The 25,270-nt window shown below is 40.2% G+C and overlaps 1 protein-coding gene across 2 annotated transcripts in view; it reads right to left on the bottom strand.

The window, feature by feature from the left end:
• Positions 1–679: 679 nt before the first annotated feature.
• The window catches only part of USP10 (ubiquitin specific peptidase 10), a 58,711-nt gene continuing 34,120 nt past the window's right edge, over positions 680–25,270 (bottom strand). For both annotated transcript variants that reach the window (XM_039888758.1, XM_039888757.1), the window contains 10 exons: positions 15,855–15,946; positions 15,207–15,316; positions 14,744–14,799; positions 14,418–14,521; positions 13,382–13,481; positions 12,525–12,702; positions 9,731–9,896; positions 6,578–6,722; positions 4,627–4,692; positions 680–1,711 (listed from right to left, as the gene is read on the bottom strand). In XM_039888758.1, coding sequence (XP_039744692.1) covers positions 1,524–1,711; positions 4,627–4,692; positions 6,578–6,722; positions 9,731–9,896; positions 12,525–12,702; positions 13,382–13,481; positions 14,418–14,521; positions 14,744–14,799; positions 15,207–15,316; positions 15,855–15,946 — 1,205 coding nt within the window. In that variant the 3' untranslated portion in view covers positions 680–1,523. The remainder of the gene's footprint in view (positions 1,712–4,626; positions 4,693–6,577; positions 6,723–9,730; positions 9,897–12,524; positions 12,703–13,381; positions 13,482–14,417; positions 14,522–14,743; positions 14,800–15,206; positions 15,317–15,854; positions 15,947–25,270) is intronic.

The following is a 25,270-nucleotide window of genomic DNA, read 5'->3' on the forward strand; positions in this document are numbered from 1 at the left end:
TTAAAACAGGGTGCGTAGGCAGAGTGGTCAGTGGCAGGGTCGTAACTTAAAAGTAAGCTCTCTACACAGGAGGGGCACGGATGGTAGGAGGAAGAGCTCCGGAAACAGGCTCAGACCATGTACAACCGCTTCTCTGGCGATCCCGGGACATTGCCATGACCTGTCTGCATGGGGCCGGAAGCTGGGGCACCAGAGGCACAAGAGCCACCGGGGGTGTCCTGACCTGCGTGTGTCTGCTGTCTCTCCTCTCCGTCTCTTCTGTCTAGGAAGGCTTCCTTTCCACAACTAGAGCGTGGCGTCCAGGGCTGCTATGATGCCCCTGTGGCACACAATTAAAAAAGATGCTAGGCCATCATCTAAACCCACCACTTTAGTGATACTGAAATTGCTGGGGACGGAAACAACAGAGGGAGAGTTTACCTCACCATTTTCTGCTATCTGAAGACTCAAAAAAACAAAACAAAACAAAAAACAAACAAACAAAAGAAACAAAAAACCCCATAAGCTATTTACCCACATCTGTGGAAATACCAAACAGGCGCAAACTGAGTCTTGGTACAGCTTTCACAAACACGGCAGCTGACTGAAAGGCTGACTGCAATTCTGGAGGGGCAGTCGCGTCCGCCTGACTTCGGTACTGAAAAAGGCACTCGCAGTCAAAGAAACAGCACGCACAGCATTAAACCAACTTTGTGATTTTTATTGATGGGCGACAACTTTATACTCCTAGGTATCACTAAACTGTGTACGATTAGAGACGCAGCATTAGAGAAGAGCAGGCAGCAGAATTAAACAGAGCAGACTTAAGGAAAGGTCAATCTTCATTATTTTGCCCATTTTTTATTATGTGTACACAGAAGCATGAATGCGATTTGAAATCTTTTAGTGGCAATAAAGTTACAATCACCCATCTATGTGACTAACGTCTTAACTCCAGATATTTGATCTGTAATGTGTATGTAAGCAGTTTCTCATCGCACAATTATTAAAATGTATATTTCTTGTTAGGAACCAGCAACTTCTTTTTTGTGTTTTTCTTTTGAAGAACTATTTCTTCTCTGATAACTGGCTCATTTTTATCATTTATCAAAAACTAAAGGGTGGGGGGAGGAAAGTGTGATGGATTAAAAAATTCATTTTTTAAGGAAAGATAAAATTCATTTTCACAAATTTACAAGTGTTGCTGGTGCAGGATTTATTCTACTAAGCAATTAGAATGGGAATCAAACGCAAGTTTCCCCTTCTTACTCAGGAATCAGCATTATTTCAGAATTATGGGTTTTTGCGTATTTTCTTAAATCAAGCGACAGTCTATTTCCACCAAATAATTTTGATTTGGAAGTTAGAAGTCAACATAAACTATGTTGTGCACAAACCCCAAGGCATCTCCTTTTCATCTGAGCCCATTTTTGCAAAAGGGAGAAAGAGCTTCTCTCTAACAGCCACTAACGAGAGGAAGGAAGTCGGTGAGAGTTGGTGTTCTACAAGCGGGTGTCGAGCACACACAGCAGGCGCACGGGCGGTTACAGCAGGTCCACTCGGCGGTAATACAGGAGGTAGGCTGTGCGGTCAGCAGTGGGCTTCACCACCTGGTACTGGTTAATCACCTTGACCATCTGGTCGTCGATGCGCAGCCAGCCGTTCAGACCGATCTGGAAGACGTCTGTAGTGTAATGGCCCCCCGTCGCACTGCTGCCGTGATGGTAGACCACTGGAAGAGAGGGCCCGGTAGGGGACCCGGTGAGTGGAGCGCTACACACCAACAGCTTAAAGCCCCCCACCTGGCTACCTCCAAAAATCTGTCTTTCTGGTGAAACATCTTACCAAAGTAGGTGGGCGAGGGAAATGTAATTACACGAAGCAATTGTTATTTAAACACAAAAACTTTAAACGATTTATAATAAAAACTTACACATATACATCTCAATGACATATTTAAAATGTTCAATACCCTATAAAGAATAAAAGAAAAAAAATGCCTATGAAATAGGGTCGTCCCATTTGTCAGCCCTTCTGGCAAGGATTAGCAACCACTTTAATATCTAATACTTGAGAGAGAATGCTGGAGAGTAGAACGTGGAAGACACACTCCTATGAGCTGACGGCAGGACAGACAAATCGACCTCTGGAAATGCGCACCCAGAGACCTACAAACGTTCATGCCCTTGATCTACACAAGTCCACTTGTAGACTGTTCTAAAGCGATTAGACAAAGATTTTATAACAGTGAAAAAAAAATGGAAAAACCTAAATACCCACTAGAAGGAATGATTACTGAATTGTATATACAAAAAATAATTTTTTTCATAGGATTGTTCGTGATGTACCAATATGCTTATATTACGTAAAAAAAAAAAAGAGAGAGAATCCTAGGTTTTCTGTAGATTGTCTTCTATGACGTCTGCAGTGCCCACTCCAGAACAGATGCCAGAACCGTTAGCCGGGCTGTCTGAGTATGTAGCTGTGGAGTGACCCCGCAGACATGACTCATTACATTCTTTTGTTCTTTTAAAAAAAAATTCCAACTTTTCTACAACGTTTTAACAGAAAAACATACCACTAATCACTGACTCTTAAAAATCCTGTAATTCAATCAAGAAGCCTTAGTAAAAGGCAAATAAAATTGTTGAAAGATGAGTGAAGATATTAAAGACAGCGAAAGGACACACCCCTCCCCATCTACGAAGACCTGGGGGCTGAGAGGAGGCCCAGCCCACAGGAGACATGAGCCTGGGTGAGAGAATTAGTCTCTACTGAAATTCTGGAAAGGTGGCGTGAGCTGTGCACGACCAGCAACGGCATAAAGGACAGTCACTTGGAGAGGCACAATAGTTAGCTGGTGAGGAATTTCACCAATAAATAAGCCTGAATGTCACGGGTTCTAGCAGTGGCTGTTACTTCTAGGGAGGTCTGAATCTACTCTGGGCCAGTGACCGTGGCTAGTTAGAGGATGGCACTTAAGACCTCAGTCACTGGACAGACTCCTGGACTCCGTCCACTCAAAGAAACCTCTATGCTGGTGGCTCAAAGGACATTATAGCCCTGGCCAGCCACATGACAAATATGACTGGTCTAAGCAAGACTATAGGACAGTCAGGTGGGAAACCAGCAACAGGACCAACACGAGGTCACAGCCTAATTCTGTATTGCAGGCGACAGCGATGTAACAAACCCTGGGCCACGGCGGGTGGGGGGAGCATGCATTTTCACTGCGGCCTCTTGACCAGGAGACTAGGAATGCCTAAGCTTTGCCCTTGTCCATCAGCCTTCCCCTGCGAGGGCCCCAAGGGTGAGAGCCACGAGGAGACGGCAAAAAACATTTTCTCACCCAGTGGGACCCTGGTGCCAAATCCCAGGGAGCCAGGCTAGACGCTGGGGACTCCTCTGGTCACAGAGGTAGGCTGCAGAGCCTAAGTGCCACCTGAGGCCTCAGAGCCTCCCGTGCAAGGCGGGACAAGGAAAGGATGGCAACGCCCACAGCAGCAAGGTGCCCAGGGCCACCCTGTCTGGGTCCCAACAAACTGAGGAGGGGCCATGGTCAGCTGCCCTGAGGGAGAAGAGAAAGTCAAAAGGAATAGAGCCCAGAGGCAAGAAAGAGCTGACTGGGCCAGACACCTGCTGACGTGGCCCAGGACCTCACCACCGACCAGGGCCCAATCCAGCATCCTCAACGCCTGGGAGCGGACTGAGGGCAGAGGAGCCTGAAGCCCTGCTCTGCAGGTCACAGAGTGGTGACTGTTCCTCCTGGGTAAGAGTTTCAGTTTATTCTTTTATAAAGTGGGATATCACCGCTTACCTCTCAGGACAGTTGTGAAGAATAAATGAGATACTAAGGAAAAGGTAACTAGTAGAAAGGTCAATACATGTGTGAGGGTCAATACACAGTAGTGTTATTTTAAATTACAAACAGACTCACCAATGGCAACACGATAGGGTGATGGAGAAGCTAGAATCTAATAAAAACAGCCAGAAAAGCAAAAACAATTGTTGCAAACAACGACTATCAAAAAAGATATAAAGCCTCAAAGGCATTAACAGACTCAGGCTATGAAAGGCAAGGAAGAATGGAAGGGAGCACAGAGCGTGTAGAAGACAAGTCGGCACTGCAGGGACATCCAGGCCAAGAGAGCAGGGGTCTGAGGGCCCCCAGTTCTGGGATGGGGGTGTGCCACTGCCCCCCACCCCCATGGGGGGTTCCCGTGACGGGGCAGCCACCATCTCATGCACACCTGGCAGCACTGTATGGAGAGGAGATGGTGGAACACAGTTGGGCGACTCGATGTCACAGCCACTCCAAGGCACCACTACCCCATGGGAAAGGGTCACAATCTCAAATTGCCAGCCTGGTGGCCTAAACTCACTCATCTGACTCAGACAGAAACAATCATGTCACACAAGGTCTTACGTTAGGCTCCGCCTAGAGCCAAGGGGAGAGTCAGTCAAATTCCAAGTACCAAATTTAAGTTAAACACACATTTTCAAATGATTTCCCTGCTTAAACAGTCCACAGCGACATCAACAGTGAAGTCTATTCTGCGTGTTAAGTGGTGGTACTGCGAAACTGTGCCCGAGGACCGACCTTTCTATCATTGCTTTAATAGGGAAATAATGTACAAATAGACTTACCTGCAAATAGTCTATAGGTTCTGTGGCATTTAAAACTCTTATTTTTCACCCCTGGAGAAAGCAGTTCTGAAAAACAAAATATCAACAGCTCTAATCTATAAAAGCACTTACAGAAAGGCTCGGAGTAGCATAGACACACAGGGGCGACAGTGGTCTCCACTCAGGTAAACCACCTGGCAGACCAGGGAAATAAAACAAAACTCCACCTTTTTATTTGCATAAAAAACGACCCATGGGGAAAATTAGCTGTGCAGTATATACGGTGACAGATATAACCAGCAACCAAGCCATTAAAGAAATATGAGGAATATATTCAACCTATTAAGCTCATGCTAGAAATGCCCTAAAAGCAGATGTTCTACAAAATGGGGGGGAGGGAGGAGAGGTACCTACTTAAAAGAAAAAAAAAAACAACGAAATAGCCCTGGAAAACATGTCTTATCTGTGAGTCAGACAGCAAAACTTCAATTCTGTGAGTGAAATTTCTCCCAGAGGCACCAGCCTCTCGTCCTTAGTGCACGCGGACTCTCTGCTCTGCAGAAGCACCAGAGATGCCACAGAGTTAGGTCGCATGGAGATGCACTGTTCTTGGCAGCCGTTAATGGTTCCTTCTCTACTCCCCACCTCCATGACCTAAGCTAAGTCTCCTTGTCCTTATTTATGTGATTTCTCTTTCTAGAAGGTATTTGAGGTGGCAGATATAAAAACACACGTGACGAGAAAAGTTATGAAAATGAAATCGGTGTAGAAAACCACACAAGTCGGTCCTTCTAGGCGGTTAATTTAGAGGCGAGCAAAGATGCAAGAGGGGAGACCAAGGACGCTGGACCCCATTTGTGCACCATGCTTCCCCGACGGCCTTGCGAAAAGGGACGGACAACCCAGCATATGATTCTCCGCGGGAGATTCTCCCCTGCTCCTGTCCCCAAATGGGATCAGAAAAACACGCTGCCTACGAATGCAGCAGCTCGACGTGTGAGAGGCAGGACGGACCATGAACCAGCACAGGAGTCGGCCTATCGGCCGAAGGCGGCAGCTCCTGAGAACGGCGCTGAATTCAGAGCCAGAGTCTGAATCTTAAGCTGAAGGAAATGGAACATCCTGGGGTGTAGGTGAGGCCGACCATAAACATAAGGCAGCCACCCACCAGTTTCTGAGCGCCTGGCCTGGAAAGCATGGAGTGTGAGTGCCGCTCTGTGAGGGGGGAAGGGAGGAGGACGACGACAAGGACCCAGGGGCTCTACAAGACTTGGGGGTGCCGTCCCATGTCCTCTTTTCCGTTTTTCAGACACCCTGATATTTTGAGAATCACCTCTAGTTTGTTATGCTTCCGCTCAAGCTTCAGGGTTGCACAAAAATCAGAATTTTTCACAAATTCTGATGCTTTCGAGGAAAGTTTTTCTTCAAGCTGTGCTTTTAGCAAGACAACTTGAACTTGGTACTTTCACTAGAATGTGCTGACGCCGCTGAGCCCTGGTTACCTGACAGAGACTTGTGGCTGACAGAGTGCCACAAATCTAACACTCATGTCACTGCAACCAGGTCAGAGGAACCCCCAGTGGCCTATGGGAAACATTCTCAATTCACTAAAAAAAAGTCCTTTTAACCAGGCTGGTCCACACAATTGTTAATATGTAGCATGAGGAAAATTATTTTGTACCATTAATCTGTAAAATGTTTATAGAAAAATGATACTCATTCTGATGGACAAAACCTATTTTTCTAATCTAGTAAGATTATGCAGTTTATTCATTTTTGCCTTTATTTTTCAAAAGTCATTTTAATGAGAATTTTAACATAAAGTCTATTAAAAGTCAAGAAATTTAAAACACGAAGTCGTGAAAGAAAAACGCTTTCATTTTTGACATTCTACAGACGTGCTAACATGTCAAGCTCATCGACTTCCACGAGTATTGTCACCATAAACGTTTCTGACTTATATATTTAATACCTTTACTAATTTCCAAGTCCACAGGATATTCGATATTTTTGATAAGCTTCTGACATCCACCGGTCTTCTCATAAACAAATCGTTTTAGGTGCAGCACGAGAACAGGAGGAAGTTTTTCCAGAGTCACTCTTCGGCTGATCTCAACCTACGACACAAAGCACACCAGGACACACTGGCCGTCTTACTTCAAGCAGCAGAGTCCATCTTAATTTTCCGCTCAGAGACCTCCTCTGAGAGCTGACTCCTTAAAGCATGTGGCAGTGCTTCTCCATCTTTCCTGGGTCATAGGATCTTTTGAAATCCTTAGAAAGCCACTGTCATTTCTCTTAGAAAAATGCATATACACTCGTAAGCCACTGGATCCCTTGGGTCCCTGAGTCCATCTGTGAACTCAAGTTAAGAACCTTTGCTCTGTGGCATTAATGACAAATTGCATAACTACAAAAAAAAAAGCTAACTTAGTACCTTGAATCACATACTTAACTTGTTTTTTTTAATAACTCTCCTAGTATTGATAAAACCGAGGTCAATGTGTTTCTTGAATTAGATGTTTTAAATAACCCTAAAACTATTCTAATCATTATTTTTATAACAGTTTCAGTTTTAGCAGTTAAATACGCCCTTTCGTGGGTCTAATGAATGCTTTTAATTAAAATGCAACTTCACAAGCAATACTTAATCCCTTTATTTGTTCTCTATACTTATAAACGCTCTGACGCTTCCTGTATTTACATGGGAATACTTTTGGTAGAAATATTTGTTAAAATAACAATCCAAAAGACAGTAGTATGTAAAATGTTGAGAAAGCTTTTGAAGGATGATATATATATCTGGTTAAAGGTATCTCAAGGGTATCAGGCTTCTGGAAAGTAAGCTCAGTGGTTATCGCTCCTTGGGCTTATTAAGTTTACAGACCCCTCTGTGCCTGTGTGCCCACTTAGACTAAGATCCCAGGTGTGGAAACCTCCCCACACCTCTCCGTATGCCCATTGTGTCTGTATTTTAGTGTCTCTATATCCAAAATGAATCGTGAATGAATGAAAAGTGTGACGACAGTTAAAACTGGGGATGACGACTCTATAGTTTCCTCACTTATAAATCGAGAGAACGAACCTAAAGTGTCTCTGGAGTGCTTCTCAGTGCTAGTGACCTATGATTCTGACCTTAAGCATCCAAGCGGCTCAGTAAGTGGCTAATCTGAAATTCTTAAATGTGTTTTGGGTTTCTAGACAAACTGAGGCACACTTTCTTATTGCCCAACAAACCAGACCTTTTCTATATAGTAAATATTTTGTACTATCATATTTTCCCATGTTTCCCATATTTCCCTTGACTTTTTTTCTGTGGGAACTATCCTATGTTCCCGCAGAAAAAAAGTCTGACTTAGAAATATAACAAAATTAAACTCAGTATTTTAAAAAGTAAATTAAAAGAAAAAAATCACATTCCAGAAAACGTGTTATTTGCCCTTTACAGATACCGCGAGCTGTCTAAAATCTTCCTTCCCCAAACATCTGCTTCTCGAGTGTTCTCACTCTTGTCTGATAACCACACACCACCGTGATCACGGAGCTGGAACAGTCAGTATTGTTCTTTTGCTTCTCAAGGCTCTACCAAAATGCCACTGCTTTCTTAAATCCTTCCTCCAAATGTGAATATCTAGAAGAAATCTTTCCTTAATACTCTCCAGTAACAGGCCGACTACCTCTACCTCGATTCGCAACCCCATCTCCACTGCCTCCCTAAACTCTAAGTCTGACTGTAGCAGAAGCGAAAGAGAGGAAGACACACATCACGAAGGAGCTTTGCCGGTGGCCCAGGGAGAGCCTCGGCGGCAGGACGAGAGGGCAGAGCCGCAAGGCTGGCTCAGAGGAGAGAGGAGGGAGGGCGGCACAGAGGCCAAAACAGCGAGTACACCTCTGGATTCATGGCTGCCAGAGAATGAGCCAAGTGGGCAGTCCCCAAAGCCCAGTTCACAACCTGGCCAGACAAAACCACCTCCCTAAAACAAGTGTCCATTATCTCTCTCTTCCATTAAGTTCTGCCACCACTTTTTAGCTTATTCGCAAAGCCAACTGCCAAGATTCTGTCACTGGCTCCTACCTCTTTTATTTCTTAAACAAAACCGCCCACGAGAAGCAATCAGAGAATGTGGGGGATTAGGCCTAACTTCTGCAAATCCCCCAGGAGGCTTGAGCAATCCAAAGCAGAAGACTCCAGATGAACTGAAGGTCTCCACATCCAGCTTCTGTTGTCCTTCACTCGAGGCATGGGCTGCAAGGCGAGGGTGTGCCTGCTCAGCCACGCAAGGAGCTGACAGCTTTTCTAGGCTGGGATGCCTCTTTGTTCACCTTGCAGCCACTGCACAACATTATTTGAATCAAGCCTCATAGAAATACTATAAACTGTTCAAAAAAGTATTGCCCATAACTAGCCTGCACTCATATCCCCAACACATTTTTATTCAGCGCAGCAATCTAGGATATATAATGGAGAAGATGTTAGCAACTGTAGAGTAGGAAACGAGCACACGCTGGCACATCAGGCCAGAGAGGAATTAATAAGCTCTCAAAGAACAGATCATCCACCGCTCCTGACTAAGGGGACAAGCACACTACACTATAGCTATAATCGGCTTCTCTTGACTCCTGAAGTCTAGAAGACCCAAAAGCTTTGTCTTTTCCATATCAAACCAAAGAGCAGCAGGCACCCAATTACTTGCTATATTTCAGTGTCCTTGAAGATCTACAATCAAACACAAAACAGATGTGTTATGAATCTCTTTTGGATCCTAACTAATCTCATGAAATTGTGCTCTATGATATCAGGAATGTAAATGAGCTATTCAGCCTCCACTAGGGGTAGTACTGATTTTGTAGTATCATGATTAGATTGCCAGAAAAGTAAATGTGGCTCAGGATAATAATCCACAAGGCCATTACCTTGTGCTACATGATTCAGAGCTAAAAGGGGTTGTTAGGATCATCTGTTTCAACCATTTCATCTAAAACTGTGGAAACTTTCAGTCCAAAAAAGTTAAGCAACTGATTTAAGAGGCAGAACTCAAATCCACTTGTCCTCATTCCCAACTGTGTTCTTTCCACCACACCAGAGTGCCTCCGTAGAAAGGTTTGAGATCAACCATGAATATACCTCTTGTTTGGTTTTTGTGGTATAACCTTGGACAGATTCTCTTGCCACCAAGCTTTCCAATGCATCCTGGACCGTACGTATCTTGTCGGACTGGATATCCAACTGCAGTGTGAAAAATGGCTGCAAAGTGGCAGACTCTTTTGAACTCTGCTGGTAAACCACGGACCTAAGAATTGAAAACAAAAACAAAAAATTTAAGAAACCAGTCCTTCCCACTTTCTCTTAAGATTATCCAACAGGAGAAGAGGAATAAACATTGAAAATAAGATTATTCAATATCACTTTCAGAAGACCAGAGAGAACAGAAAAGCCAAAAATACACTAAATTTAAAAATAATTCTGCTGAATACCACCTCCTAAGTATTTCTAGCAACCAAATCCACCAGTTGATAATTTTCCCAGTTCGAGTGCTCTGGAAGCAAATATATTTCATCTTCCAAATTCCTTCACCTCCACTCTATCCTTTCATGCACCAGTTCATAAATGCGACTATCCTGCCATGGCCCCAAAATGCTGACACTTTTCATTCTCTCAAAGTATCATAGCCTGTTCTAATAAAATAGAGGAAACCTCAAGGTAAACAGAATATTTTAATGGCATTTTCCCCTATAAAAATGATTTGCAAAGAAGAGGAGCAGGGTGAGTATAATAAAAAACAAGTTAACATTCCAGGAAGCAGTGCTGCCACCCTCAAGAAGAAGGGCGCCAATTCAACCTTGTTTTCTTAGCTGGTTTTTCATTTCGTTTTTCTTTTTCTAAGTTCTTCTGAGTAAAAATTGTGTGTTCGGCCCATCTCTCACTTAGCCTCAGCAAGAAAACATTCCAAGAGTTCAACAAGGAATTCTATTTCTGTAGCCCGAGTGACCTAGTTTACAAACGGAATAAAACGGGTGTGGATAGGTATTCAGACTTTACAGAGCAGATGCATAAAGAGCGAGCTAAAAGTTTTTCTGTTTGGGGTTTAATTTTCATACGTTGCTTTCCCGACACGGTCTTAGGAAGTATCTTCACGCTCCTTTTGAGCGTCAAGGCTTGGGATGACAGCCATTCCCTTGGTTCGGAAGAGGAATAGTGGGAAAACCAGTAAGTAAAGTCGGTAAAGAAAATAAAATAAAATAAAGAAGTTGTCCTCTTGACTCCCAGGGCCTGGATTTTATCAAAAGTGTTACGGGGGGAAAAGGTAGAGAAAGGTGCTGGTCTTTCTGGGAAAACTGGAAAACCACTTGAAGAGGGTAAATTTTAGAAGAAAACCTTTCAACTGGTCTGAATAAAGAATCATGCTTAATGATGACTGCTATACAAAAAGATGTTCCTAAATTTTAAGAAGCAAGTCCTCATCTTTCCTTTACCATTTTTGAAAAAGAAATATCAACAACCAATTTCAACACAAAGGGCCCAGAGAGGCTGACGCTAGGGGCTATGGCAGAGCCATTCAGGCCAAGCTAGAAATTTCTCCAAAGTGGATTCTAGATGTTCTAACTGGTTATTCTTGGACAAATGTGAAATCTCTGAGTATGCTGGCCATCAGTGGCCAAGCAACTCTGATTCCCCACCTATGCACAAATATGGTGCTCTCTTTACATCCACGTGGGCTGTTCCCTCATCCTTCTCGCCCATTCCTAAGCACGTACCCCAAGAATGCTAACATCGGACTGCTGGACTAATGGGGACATTCAGCCTCCTCTCGCTGCTGTTCTCAGACCTGGATGCCTAGTTCCCTCTCCCGACACAGCCCAAACCAAGAAACCATATCTGGCAAAAACAAGTCATAGCAGCAGCAGTCAGAGGCTGGGCACTCCGCAGAGCACGCATGACCACAGGCCGGCACGGAGAGTCTCCAGAATGGAAAGGGTCCCTCGGAGTCCAGCTCACAGCGAAGGGCACAGAAATGACGTTCAAGGTCACATGGTGGCCCAAATGGCTTCTAAATCCAGTCCTACAGCACTACTGACTAGCTTGTGAGGTTTTCATTAGCTTGTTGAAAGGTACTCAATATAAGTTGTTTTAGAGCAGAGAGAGACTGAACTAACTCTCAGTGCCTTTAAAGGGTTTTATTTCTTTTGGATACACAGCATTTGGGGCAACGGAAGGCTAAGAGTCTCGCTAAAACACCACCGTGGTAGGTTCTGCTGAGAGGCCTTCAGAGAGGAAATCGTTCTGTAATGAGGTCCTTTCAGGCTGTGAGTGAGTAAACCTCCCTGGAAATGGTATGAGTTTTACTGAATTCTACATCACGGTGGTACTGAAGGGCTCTCATGTAAATAAATAAAACCTTTTAGAAGGATTTGGTGAATGAGCAAAAAGCAGCTGGTTTAAGGGGAATGGGGCAAACGAGGTGCCGTGGTACTCCAGCCTAGGTCACATGACCTCCTTTACACAAAAGTATCTTCCTCCACACTCCCTTAACTTCTAACTCATTCGGTCCCGGGGCCTAAAATTCTTCCAATCAGATACACAAATTTCTTCTCTTAACAAAACATGTATGTCAATCAGTCTTTCTCTTCCTTCCTAGCTGTGAGCAGCTGGGCTGAGGGATTGCAGTGTTGATGGTGCTGAGTAAGGAGCTCACTGTGGCAGTCCCTAGGGGACAGTGCCCTCTGCAGAAAGGCCACAATGGGTAGCGTGAAAGCATTCTGACAGGAGAATCATTAGAAGTCCAGGCAAAGAGAGGGCACGGCAGTGTAAAGGCAGATACCATCAAGTCCAAATTTCTTGGGACAAGTCTTATACCTTTAGCAAAATGGCAAGACCCTGAAAAAAGGCAAATACTAAATGATTTCAGAAAAGCATAAACCTGATGTGTCCACCAAAAATGCCAGTGATTGGGGTCTGAACAAAGTCCGCCTGGCGAGTGACCGAAGTCTTATTTCTGGGGCCCACTTGCTCCCATTCTTCCTCGCTTCCTTCGCCTGGTTCTTCCTGCTCTTCCTCATTCACTGAGTGGTTTTTGGGTCCATTGGAAATAGTAAGTTCTGAAAAGTAGATAATCTGCTTAGGCAACTATTTACAAGAACAGCAAAAAAAAAAAAATTTTTAAGTTCTACATGCATCACCTACACACATTTGTCAATTACAGTTTTTTAAAACCAAAATCGGGGTGTGCTGTATGTTAAGAGCAAACACAAAACGTGTGACTCTACTGGATCCCTGCTTGCATAAACTGCTGTAGAAGACATTATCGGTATAATCAGAGAAACTTGAAGACAGTCTGGAAAGTAGATATTTTTGTTTAGTTACAGATAGTTTTCTTAATTTGATAAGGTACGCTGGTCACGTAGAAAAATAGTCTTATCTCAGGAGATGCACGCTTTAGCAATTAAGGATAAACTAAACTGTTATCTGCAACTTACTTTTGAATCATTCAGGAAAACTGTGTACATACACTTTATGTGTGTGTAGAAAAATAAATGACAACATGTTAACAATTACAGAATCCAGCAGTTATTTTGATTTATCCAAATATAACACTCTCAATGGTACATATAATAGGCAAGATAAAAATAACTAGTTATCTTAATGAGTAAATAAGTAATTTTTGAAGAGCAAATTACAAATGGGGGGAAATGCAACTTAATATATAAACATTTATTTTTAGATAATTCTTAAAAAAATGTTCTCGCACATTTTTGTAGCAAATATAGCATGACCTACTTTCATTATTTGGTGAGAGAAGTTTCTTTAGGTTTAACATTTCCTCATGAAGTCCATTTAGAATGAACCCTAAGTATTCTTCAGCATCTTCTTGTCGACCCTGAAAAGGTCAAATATAATCACGTTAATCTTAACCGATTGCTATCTGAGACGTGCAGGGAACGTAATACCTATTCAAACTATGCCTCCTCTTAAATTTTCAACAAATTTTAATGTAAAGTATTTCCCCCCAAAATCATGTGAATTTTTCTTTGGACAGGTGAGATGGGGGTGTGGCGAAAAGGGGGGGAAGATTAAACACTTAGTTCTAAATGATAACACTAATGGGGATGTTTATTTTATTATGATTTCTGTAATTCTGAAATCTTATACAAGAAATATATATTACCTTTATTAATAAAAATGTTGTTTAAAAGTTGTTTTGTTGCAACAAAATAGAAGAACAAGAACTAGTCGTCTAAGGCCACCTCACTGCACAAACCCAGGGTTCTCATTCACACTGGGAGCTGTGAATTTAGCAGCTCTGCATGTACCCGTCAAGGACCCGAGGAGTTCTAAAGCATGTGACTATGATGACAACAAAAACTGCTCTGAAGGCTGCTCAATCTCCCCAGGCCCAGCCACCGCACTCTACCTGAAAGGCAGCATAGTACAGTGGTTCAAGGAGCTGACTCTAAAGCCAGTCTCTGCCGTTTATAAGCTGTGTGACCTTGAATAGTGACTTCTTTTCTCAAATGTGAAAGAAGAAAGTCATCATACTTTACTTACAGATTTAAGTAAGTTAATACGTGGAAGGAACTTACAATAGTACTTGGTGCACAGTAAATGATACAAGAGTTGTCTCTGATTATGATTATCACCATACTCTTTAAATTCAGCTAAGCAACTGACTCCACAACAAGCCTAGATCTAATGAACACACCCACCAAATCAAAGCATTTAAAGAAAGGGCCAAGCACTGAACAAGCAACAGTTAAGGTACAAAACAGAGCAAAGGGCAACACTTCATACTGGCTACATTACAGTAGTCCCAAACCTTTTCAGACAGGCTCGACTTGATGACTGTCAGGAGTCTATAAATATATGTGGGTTCGAAGGCAGCTCCAGGGCGGATATCCCTCACAATTTTATCCCCAAGAGCTGCAAAGGAAATAGGACAGAGATTTTCACAAGATTTTAAAATGAAGTCTTAAAGCAAAATCAGAAAAACTCCCTCCCACCCCCACCCAACGTTGAAAACAGCATAGGTTTAGCAATGTATACTTAAAAGAACATTTTTTTTATCCAACAAGACTGAATTTATTAAATTCAGTCATCTGATGTCAATATGTAATGACAACAGAAAACCTCATTTTTACTCACCTTGTCTGGGTTTTGGGGGTACTGGCATATTAGTAAACTCATTCATCAGCCGAACACTAAACATGGGGGGAAAGAGTTTAGTAGCACATTTCTTAACAAGACATACTTTTACTAAAGAGCCTTAATGGCTAAGTAGAATATTAATTAGTATGAAGATAGCAAGTTTTAGGTAACTAATGCTTTAATAGCTAGTGAGTTCTTAAATCTTTTCTATTTAAGTTTTTGGTATATTTTAAGTGACACTAAAACATATTCAACTGAATCTAAAGAACACAGTTTAGATAAACAATTTTCCAATTCCATTTCTGGTTAAGTTCCATTTATACTCACAAATAGTAAATTAAAAAGAAAAAGAATTATAGGACTCATTTGCAGGATATCAAGAACTTTGCTAAACTGTTTGAATTCTAATTATCAGAGGGGAAAAACCCACCCCCAACACATTTTTAAGCACCTTACTTACAAGCTGTCTATCATGGGTGTTGACGTACAAGGCCTTTGCACTTTTGAATACAGAGGAATGAACTTCATCAGGTGATACATCGGGGGGCAAGCAACCAGTGCCTGCAGTGTCTAAATATTGGCAGTAAAGGAAGCGTAAGGAAATAAAACAGATACTTCAAATTTTCAAAAGGCACATTAAGCATAAGAGCATATAAAAATAAATAAGCCAAGGTCACTAAGCACCTTAGATATATAAACATAAAAGGGAATAAACCAAATAACCATGGGGATAACTGCCTTGTGATATCCACATGAGGATTTACTGTGCAATCAGTAGTTTACACACAGCACTTGATTCAACCAAGATAATCAAATCAATGAAAATTGCCATTTGTAAATGGTAACTCCGCCCAATTATTTGGGACCACTCTAATGAGAAGAAAACTTGCCTGATTCTGTAATTACCAGGTCAACAAATCTTTTGGGGTGGGGGTGGGAGGTCAGGAATAACAATGTTTATAAGCAAGGTAGGCAGACTAAGGACTCGAGTTTCTGGATTCGAAATTTAGGGCGGCTGCCCCATGGAAGCTTAACTGAGTGTCAAATGTGCCTGAGGAGGAAAAAACTGTAGTTGGCCGGCCTTGGGGACAGCATCTGAGAAGGATACAGCATTAATGTAGCACCAGTTTCCTTTATTGATCAGCCCACGGGGTTGCAATGACACTGGTTTATGTATTAGGGTTACATTCTCCAGTAACTCTGAAAGAGTGAAGAAGCATATTTAAGAAGTTAATGACATCTAGTGAATAATACTGAAGTTAATTCTTATGCTCTACTCTGGGACAGTGTTCAAAACCTCTCCAATAAACCACATATCCAAAGAAAAGCCACAGTGTTAAAGCTTCATTCCATTCAACATCAGGTACATTATCTAATGATTAAAAATGTTTATAAATATTTTTCCCCAAAACAGCAAGATTTGTCTTTCTGTGGGAATATAACTTAGAAGCACAAGGGCTATTTTAATAAGAAACAGAAAAAGCTTAAAAAACAATGTATCAGTATTAAGTTTTAAAAGATACAGGCTTTCTTCCTTAAACTGACAGCTAGGCATGCCTTGGTAATGGCATGGTTCCTGAGATCCTAGCTATAAAGGTGATCACGTACAGAGCCTCATTCATGTCTGAATCCCCAACGACTACGGTACCCAACATATCACAGTGGGTGCTCGATGACTGTTCAGTGAGTGATACTCCTTTTTGGAACAACTACCTCCTACTAAATTGCAATTTGCATTAGAAGCTGCGTTTAGGGACTGTTTTGTCACTGGAATTCCCTTATTCCATTTAGAAACAAACAAGCTTCTTATCCTTAGATTTCATCCTTGGATATCACTCTTCTTCATAGTCTTAAAAGAGCTGTAAATGCCATCTTTGATTTAAAAAATTAAATGTTTTAAATAATTATTTTCAGAAAGAGTTTAAAACAAGACAAGGTCTCCCCATTCCATTATGAAACTTGTAACAATGACAGGTACAATTTATGGACACATTCTACATTTCTGTAAGTGCTTTACAAGTTACATGTTATTTGGCTACACTTAATCCTTTGCAATCCAGGAGTACCCACCACTACCCCTCTTTTACCAAAAAGGAAATTGAAGGTCAGAAAGGTTAACTAGTTGCCTGTGATTACACAGTAACAAGGTAGCACAGCCAGTGCCTGAAATACATCTGTGGCCCGACCACACAGCTTCCCTTTACTTGTAAATTGTGTACTAGGAAAGAAAGATGCATTTGATGTTAGCATTCATCCAAGGCACCAAACAAATGTCTTTCTTTTCTAAAACACAGTTGACCGGTAAGTCCCAGACTTAAGCATTACATCAAGGAATTAATTTGCAAAATTCTAATGTCAACACACACACACACACACACACCTGTAAGAAGAGTAAATGCCCTCTTTCTTCTAATTGAGGAAACTCAGGAAATAATTTATCCCATTTATAAAAAGTAAAACATTACAGAGAATCCAATGGAATCTGTCAATTAGACTAAATTTGCAAAACTCCCCTTGCCTCTTACTATAGGGTACGTATGGTACTGGGCCTGTGATGAGTAACAGGTCAGTTACAGAAATGAACCACAGCCTCCATGTGATTACACCCAGCACAGACAATACTGGTCATGTGGCAGACACTATGCTAGGAATGTAAGCTGTATTACTCATAATCATCCAGCAACCCTGTCAAAGAGAAACCAGTATCATCCCCATTTCACAGGTGAGAAAATTAAGGTCCAGATGGGTTAGGTAACTGATTTAAGTCACATAACTGAGCTGACACGTGAACCTGGGTCTTTCTGACTCCAGAGGCTGGACTGTTTCTTCTCATTAGATAATGGGCTCCACTTTAAAATCTTTTTACTCTAAGGTTTCAGATACTAACTTTTCCCCACAGGCTTAAGATCTTCTACTTAAAACAGATTTTTACATCTGTCTTTGAGCTGTATTATCATGATAGTCCATAATTACCAATGTGTCCCACAGAATGGCAATTATTTAGTATACTTATTCTATTAAAAACCTGTGCATTTTCAAATAAGCATCAATCCTAAATGAACACTCCAGCGTGACACCTGTGAATCTTTGCCAAAGCAATTTTATATTTAAAAACAATTAAACTTTTACATAACCATAAGACTCAAAATCAACTGCCTTCCTAACACAGGGACCCCTATTAAACGACATGCTGCCATTTGCAGAGCCTTGCCTGGACACCAGCTCCTGGAGGCATAGAGATGACTAAGAGGTGGCTCTGCTGCAGGAGAGCTTGGAAGCAGTGAAGGGACAACACAGGGCGGGCGAAGCTGAAGGGGGTCAGTGGAGGGGATGCTCGGTCCAATCCAAGGACTGGAGAAACCCTGGGTGGCCAGGGGCCAATGACAACAAATGGCAGCTGACACCAGAAGAAGGTCTCTGGCTAGGGTAAAGGCACTTTCCACCCAAAGAATACAACAGGATGAGTGGGTTATTTTTTGTTATGTGCAGTGGTGGTGAGACAATGAGTTTATCTTCCAGAGATGCTGATAAGAGGTACCCGGATGACACCAGTAAATAGCATATTCATACCCACAGACCAGCAAGTAACATATCGATGCTTATCACAGATCCTGCAGCTCAGGGCTAGAACTGTACATTCCAACAATACACAGAGAAAGAGCAATGGGTTAGCAGAACCCAAAGCAGCACCACGTCTAAGTGACTGGTCAAGAAGAACCTGTAACAGTGATGCAGAAAAATAGGGCAGTTTGAATTAGTAATGGGGGCAGAAGCAGGTTCTAGGGCCTCAAGGGCATGGGAAGCAAAGTCTTCTAGGGTTGGGGGTTGGAGTGAAGGCCCCTGGGGGAAGCAGGGAGGAGCTTGATGTCATTACTTTCTGTTCAATACAGACATTGGAAGAAAATGAAAAAAAAAAAAAAAAAAGACCAAGGTCAGGCACACAAGATCTCTCTAACTTCCCTTCCACGTCAACTGTTTTAACACTCAAAAAAACATGTTTAAAAATAGTCAAAAGTACTTTAATATCTTCTAAAAGAAAAAAACCATTTATGACAAGGCTAACTCTACTCTCAAAAGAGAAGTACAAAAACATCAAGAACTGCTCTAAGCTCCACTGGAAAGAGCATCTTCTCTTACATTCTTAACTGCCCAGAATAATCTGCACTCCTCGAGGATAAAACATTCAAAACCTATGGAATCAGGAGAAATCCAACTTCAAATGGGCTATTAGGTAACTTCTTTCCAACGTTCAGTTGGGAAACAGTATGTATTTGTTCATGATGTAGAAATCTTTAGTTTCTACATCAACCTTCCCTTGAATCAATGCCAGCTTCTGGCCATTACTGTTGGTCTGCTTATTTTATGGAGCAGGCGAGTAAAAAGTTTCACTGTTGATCTTCCACAATATTAAGTTCAAGTCTCTTAGCATCACCTAGTGGTTTATTCAATAACTGCAAGTAACAAAACATTCCAAGTAGACATACACCTACAAAATTAAAAAGGCAGAAACTCTGAAACATAATGTGGAACAAAAGGACACTTAGTACCTTTATTAGTGAATATATAAAGCTAGCTTCAACTCTTTAACATTCTTTGAAAGAGTCTTCCAGTACAATATTCATAAAGGTAGATTAATAAATCCTTGCAGACTTAGAAGAGACAGAGACACTGAACAAATCTAGTTTTCTTAATGATTATTCTGTTATTCTAAAAAAAATTTTCTCTACAGTGAGAAGTTTGCCATAAGCTCAAATACAGTATCATTTCTGTTGTATCTTCCAATGATCCTAAACACTACTCTCAAGGTAAAATTGACTGGAAACTCTTCCCTGAAGGCATCTGAGAATTGTACACTGTGCATCTCCATGGCAACAGACACCATGACTGTCTACGTTGTATTAGGTGTAGCTCTTTCCCTAGATAGGATGCTCCTTACAGATGATGATGCCCTCATACTGCTAACACTCAGCTGAGTCTCCATCCAGGCTAAGAGGACTTCATGGTGCCCTCTGCCCCTAGCCTGACAGTACCATCCCTACTGGCTACATCGAGTCTCTTCACCCCGTCCCCCATACTTCTCTGTAAATGATTACTTCTCTTTCTGCTAATAAGAGCTACCATCTGTTCCTTTCCTATCTTATTCCTCAGACAACCCTCAAGTTGAGGCCAATGGTTACTCACTGACCTAGATAGTGGATAGCATACTCTAAGTACATATTAAACACTAACATCTGATGAATTAAACATCTGGCGATGAAGGTTGCTGGTTATGGTAAATGACTCCATTTCAGTTTGTTAGAAATGACCCAGTGGACTTTAAAGGTCATTCTATCACATACTTCAAAAAACCTCCAGGCACGTCCCTGTGCAGAAGCAGACAAGGGCGAGTCTCCAGGAAGACAAACCAGACACTTGGGTTCACACCCTGGCTCTGCCACTTCATTCATTTTGCACCCTGGCGCAGATGACTTCACTCCTCACCTGTAACAGAGACTGCACCATGAATGGCTATGGGGAGGCTATGTGATAACACATGTATAGAAAACAGCTACCAGAATGTCAGCTCATTACAGATGCTCCATAATACTTATTAGAAAACAAAGAGCTAATATTAATTTATGGAGGTTTTAGAGAATCAACAGTTTTCAGCACTCCAAGAGATGTTACTTTAAAATTGTTTTGAACATTTTGTGTATATACATATAAAGTTCCACTTCGAAAGGAAAGATTGTAAAAATTTATGATTAAATACCTTACTATCTAGGATTTTCTTAAAACCAAATGTGAAAAGATTTTAAAGTTTCACTTTTGTAACATATTGTACATTAAGCCTTTTTCCTCTTCAATAATTTCAATGACCACAAACTGAGCCACACATTAACTCCTAATAAATTTCGTCGGTGCACTTCTCTTCTCCCTCAGAGTAAAAGAGCACAGGTGCAAAGACCATTCTGTAAATAGTCACCTGCCACTATTACTGAATCTTGTTAAAATGAATGACTCTTATTGCTATAATTCAAAAGTCAATTACTCATGACTTGCAGACAAGCCAGTATGAATACTACTCGCTTCGTGTAATTCTCAGCTCTATTTAATTAAGTTCCTTTTATAACAATACCATTTCCATTACTATTTTATTCCTAGCCTAAAGTCCAATAAGCACTATAAGTATGAGGGTGAAAAGAATCAAAACTAGAAAGGGCAGCTGTGAAGGAGAGAAGGCAGGATATTTCCTGAGGTTGAAACTTTAAATCTGATATGTGGTACAAAGTCAGCACCGTTGGTTATCTATTCTACCTTCTTTTAGTAATAACAAACTTGTCACCCACATGGCTTTTTTCAATTCATCACTGTTGATACAACTTTACTGTTCAGATCCATTATATACCAACTTTAGGAAGATGGCCTTCCCAATCCATCTTTCACAAAGGAGTTGGTGGGTCTTCCCAAAACAATGTTGTTGGAATGGCACAAAATGCCATAATGACTCTATGTCAAATAATAGATGTGAAATTGAAACCGATGTCTTCACTTTTGTAACAGCTCAAACACTAAATGGTTGAATTAAAGTTCAACTTTATGAAATCTGTTGACATACAGAAAAACTGAGTGGTTAATATATCCTTTCTTGTATTTCAAGACACACACAGCTCCCATGTTGCCACAAATCACTCAAATGAAATGATTTATAAACTCGATGGCAATACTAGCATTGTACACTTAAAATCAATATAAGCTATGATTACCCTTAAACACACTTTACGTATCAGATTTTGTTTTCCTAAAGTTAGGATTTAGAGGTTATATTACCATTTAAAATCCATGAAAACACAAGGTACAGAACTTTCATTAATTCTTAATGCTTAATAACTGGCCCATAACTGACATTCTGATATGTTGACCTGCTTTCCTGTCATCCTCCTAACTGTCCAGAACGCTCTCCAAGTGTTTTTCTTTTCTTCATTACATCACTTCAGAAGAACATGTGTACCTTGGTTACCTAATCAGGTGGAAGACAGCAAAGTGACCAAAATGTAGCACTATCCACTGGCTATGGATCAACTTATATTTTATAAGTGGCAAGGTCTCAGTTTAGTTCTATAAAATAGAGACATAGCCTGAATATCAGCAAGGACATATACATCTCAAATCGGGTATGGACTGAACTCTCAATCCACAAGCACAGATTCCTACAAACAGGTGTTACACCTCTTTTAAGCTTAGGACATGCTGCATCATCGCTACTTTGGAGAATTTGAAGAAAAATGCAAAATATTTGAGAAATCATTTCTCAAGGAGGAGAAGTATAACTATGATTCATAAAACACTAAATCAAAGACCAATAATCGGCTATATTTTTGTTTACATTTCAAATAAATATGGACATGGGAATTCGTTTTCCTGAGCAGATCCAATTCGTAATGATTTTGTTGCTCTCTCCAGTAACAATTTTTAAGTATAAAACCAGTATGCAAAATCATTTATTAAACAGGTTTTGACTAAAATTCATGATAAATGATATTACCAGATACTTCAATTTCCTCACAGATTTTTTTTTAGCGCTGTCCAAGACTAAGCGTAGCTTACCTAGTCTCTTTCACTAAATTTTAACCCATTTTGTTTGGGCACTTGGTCTAGTCTCTCACCTTACCCACCATTACTTACACTCCTTTAAAACAAAATACACTGATAAACAATTTTAAAAGCAAAACATAAAATACAAAATAGCTCTGGGATTTGAAAGCATTTGATGCAATTTAGGTTTGAGATATAACAAATGTTCCTTATTAAAAACCCAGGAAAAGTTAAGTGTTCATTAAAAGGATATGTTTAATTTCAAATATCACATGTATACTACCTTTCCATTAGTGAGTGAATGGAGGGAGCAACAGCATGGATAATCTCTACATTACTTGTATTTGTCATACTTACTCTTGAATATGGGTAGGTCTAATGTTTTTTACAACCACTTTCAAATAAAAGCTAAAATTTTCAAGTTTTTTTTTCTTGCCTCCTGGCACAGTTATTCCTATTAAAATGGCAAATATCCCCTCTCAAGATGGACATAAACCACTCACCGAAACACAAAAGCCTCCCCAAGCCTCCGCAGGCCTTTTATTTAAGTTCAGACTTCCTGCGGGGCTGGGGAAGGCATTTATTTAGTGTTTCAGTTTAAGTACCTTTTCCTTCCATCTCCTTCTTAGAGTTTACACTTATGAAGAAACAGTCAATAGAACAAAATGTTGACATATAATCTACACTGCGAAGTTGGCCCTGCCACCAGGAAGTTGAAAGCAGAACCCATTGAGGTGATGAATAAACAGTTTACAAGACTTGGTTGTATTTCACTTAAAAATGTCTTCTGTGATTCTTAATTTTGGTTTGCAGTTGATTTGTCTTCCTAATTTGTATCTCACTTGTGGTTATACAAATATTAGTTGGCATTTATTAAGCAGAGACTTAGTGACAGGACAGATGATTCAGAAGTGTGGACATCCAAAATAAATGAACCTAGGGTCAAAATTGGCTGTGGTTATTAATATTACTCTAAGAATTCAAAAAACAATTGATGATGTCTGAACTGTTCCCTTCTTTTTCTTTCTCCAAAGTTAGTTAAGTATAATGATAAACATAAAAATTATTCTCTCAGTAGAACCAGTTAGATGCTAATGCAAGTCAAAAACTATGATAACCAACATCAACAGATCTTTTAATGGAGCTAGAATTTCACAGTTAAATGTTGTTTAAAATAAGTGGGCCTACACTTAAAATAAGCATGCCCATTAAAGAGAAGTTTGTGTTAATGGATCTGACATAACAAACTGAACATATTTTTATCATCTTTATAAAGTAAATCTCTGAGTTGGAGACTATGACAAAGAGAAACAAATCCAAACACTTTACCTAAGCTTTTTGTGATTCCAAATGTTATTTAGTTTGACTATTATCACTGCATTATTTTACAGAAAGTCATACTGAAAACTGTCAGAAACTACATTCTACATTTCTAAGGTTCAATAAATAGGCTCAAAAGAATAATGAAGTATTTTAAAAAGAACTAAACTTTTGCTTAATTACAACATCTTTGTAACTGACCTAATCAAAATAGGATTAAGAAAATAAATGGGCTGGGGGATGGGGGGGGCATGGAGAAACACACTGTATCAATTCAAAACTAATTTCTTAGATTGTAGCAATGCTCTCCACTAACACAAGTAACTAAAAGCCTCTAGTTTCACAGTATTTTACAAAGCAGGTTAATGTTAACATTAGATTTTAGTAGGTTAATTAGATTTTAACATATGTAGAACATAACAAACTACATATCAAATCACATTTTAAGCCATATAACTAGAATGTTTTAAAACATAAAATAAAGCTTTTTTTTTTATTATTGTAAATTAAGATTGAGAAAATTTCCCAGGAATGAGAGGTTTTCCTTTGTGAAGTAATTTTTAGGAACAAAAGTATTATTACAATGCCTCTTGACTTTCAATTTAGAATGCACACTTTTAAAAGCATCCACCATGCATTTTTCATTATAGGTTCAACATAAACCTCTAACTTAATCATCTATACAAAGGCTTAGTTTTATCCTGCCTGTAACAGCGTTTCCTTGCAATGAATACATTCTAAAAGTTAAAACAATCAGCTGGCTTTTAAAAATGTATATGAAGCCAAAAATGATGATTGGTCTAGCAATTATTTTCTCATTTTAAGAGAACTCCAGACATCAAGAGTATTCAAAATAATTCTCAGGAATAAAATTCTCACTTAAAAAAAAAAAAAAAAAGCATTGCTTGCTGTCAGCTAAATGCCATCAAAAGAACGTGTTTCGTATTTAATGGAATTCTGACCATTCATGAAAGGGTATACATTCTGCAGGTTGCTATTGCATTCATCTTCATCCTGGTAATGCTGTCAGGTGTTCCAAATGTTAAATCTGAAAATATCACTGAATGCTTAAATGAGGCAGCTTATTTTAACTCAGATGATGGGGTAAAAATGAGAGTTATCATTCTTGGTATGATAAACCCTGAAGAAATAGCTTTGGCTTCTGAGATACATATAAACATACATGTTTCTCTGTATTTGACTTCCTACTTTAACTTAAAAAACAAGTGCAAATTACACAGCTTTATATTTTTATTTTAAATTGGTTCTAGTTTTGAGCCTTAACACCTCAAAATAAAATGTTAACTAAGGGCCAACTGTTAGTTTTTCTATGTCAAGAGCTACCCTTGGTGTGCTAAAACTGAGTAAAATTCATTTACCTAATCCAAAACAGGCATTAAGAAGAAAACCCCCAAATGCTTCCTTGTATCTTAAGATATATAGAAAAGAAACAGTGCAAAGTCAGTCCAAATCAGGGATGATCATACCAAAGGTGTACAACAGCTGTAACAACAGATAGGACAAGTCCATTATACAGTCACAATGGAGCAGAATTACTTGATCGAAAGGCAAGGAATGAAAATGTAGTTTGTCAATAGAAAAGGACTGGTAACAGACATAGATTTTTCA

The sequence above is a fragment of the Pteropus medius genome, unplaced genomic scaffold (genome assembly GCF_902729225.1).
Source record: "Pteropus medius unplaced genomic scaffold, Ma_sr-lr_union100, whole genome shotgun sequence".
Taxonomy (NCBI): Eukaryota; Metazoa; Chordata; class Mammalia; order Chiroptera; family Pteropodidae; genus Pteropus; species Pteropus medius.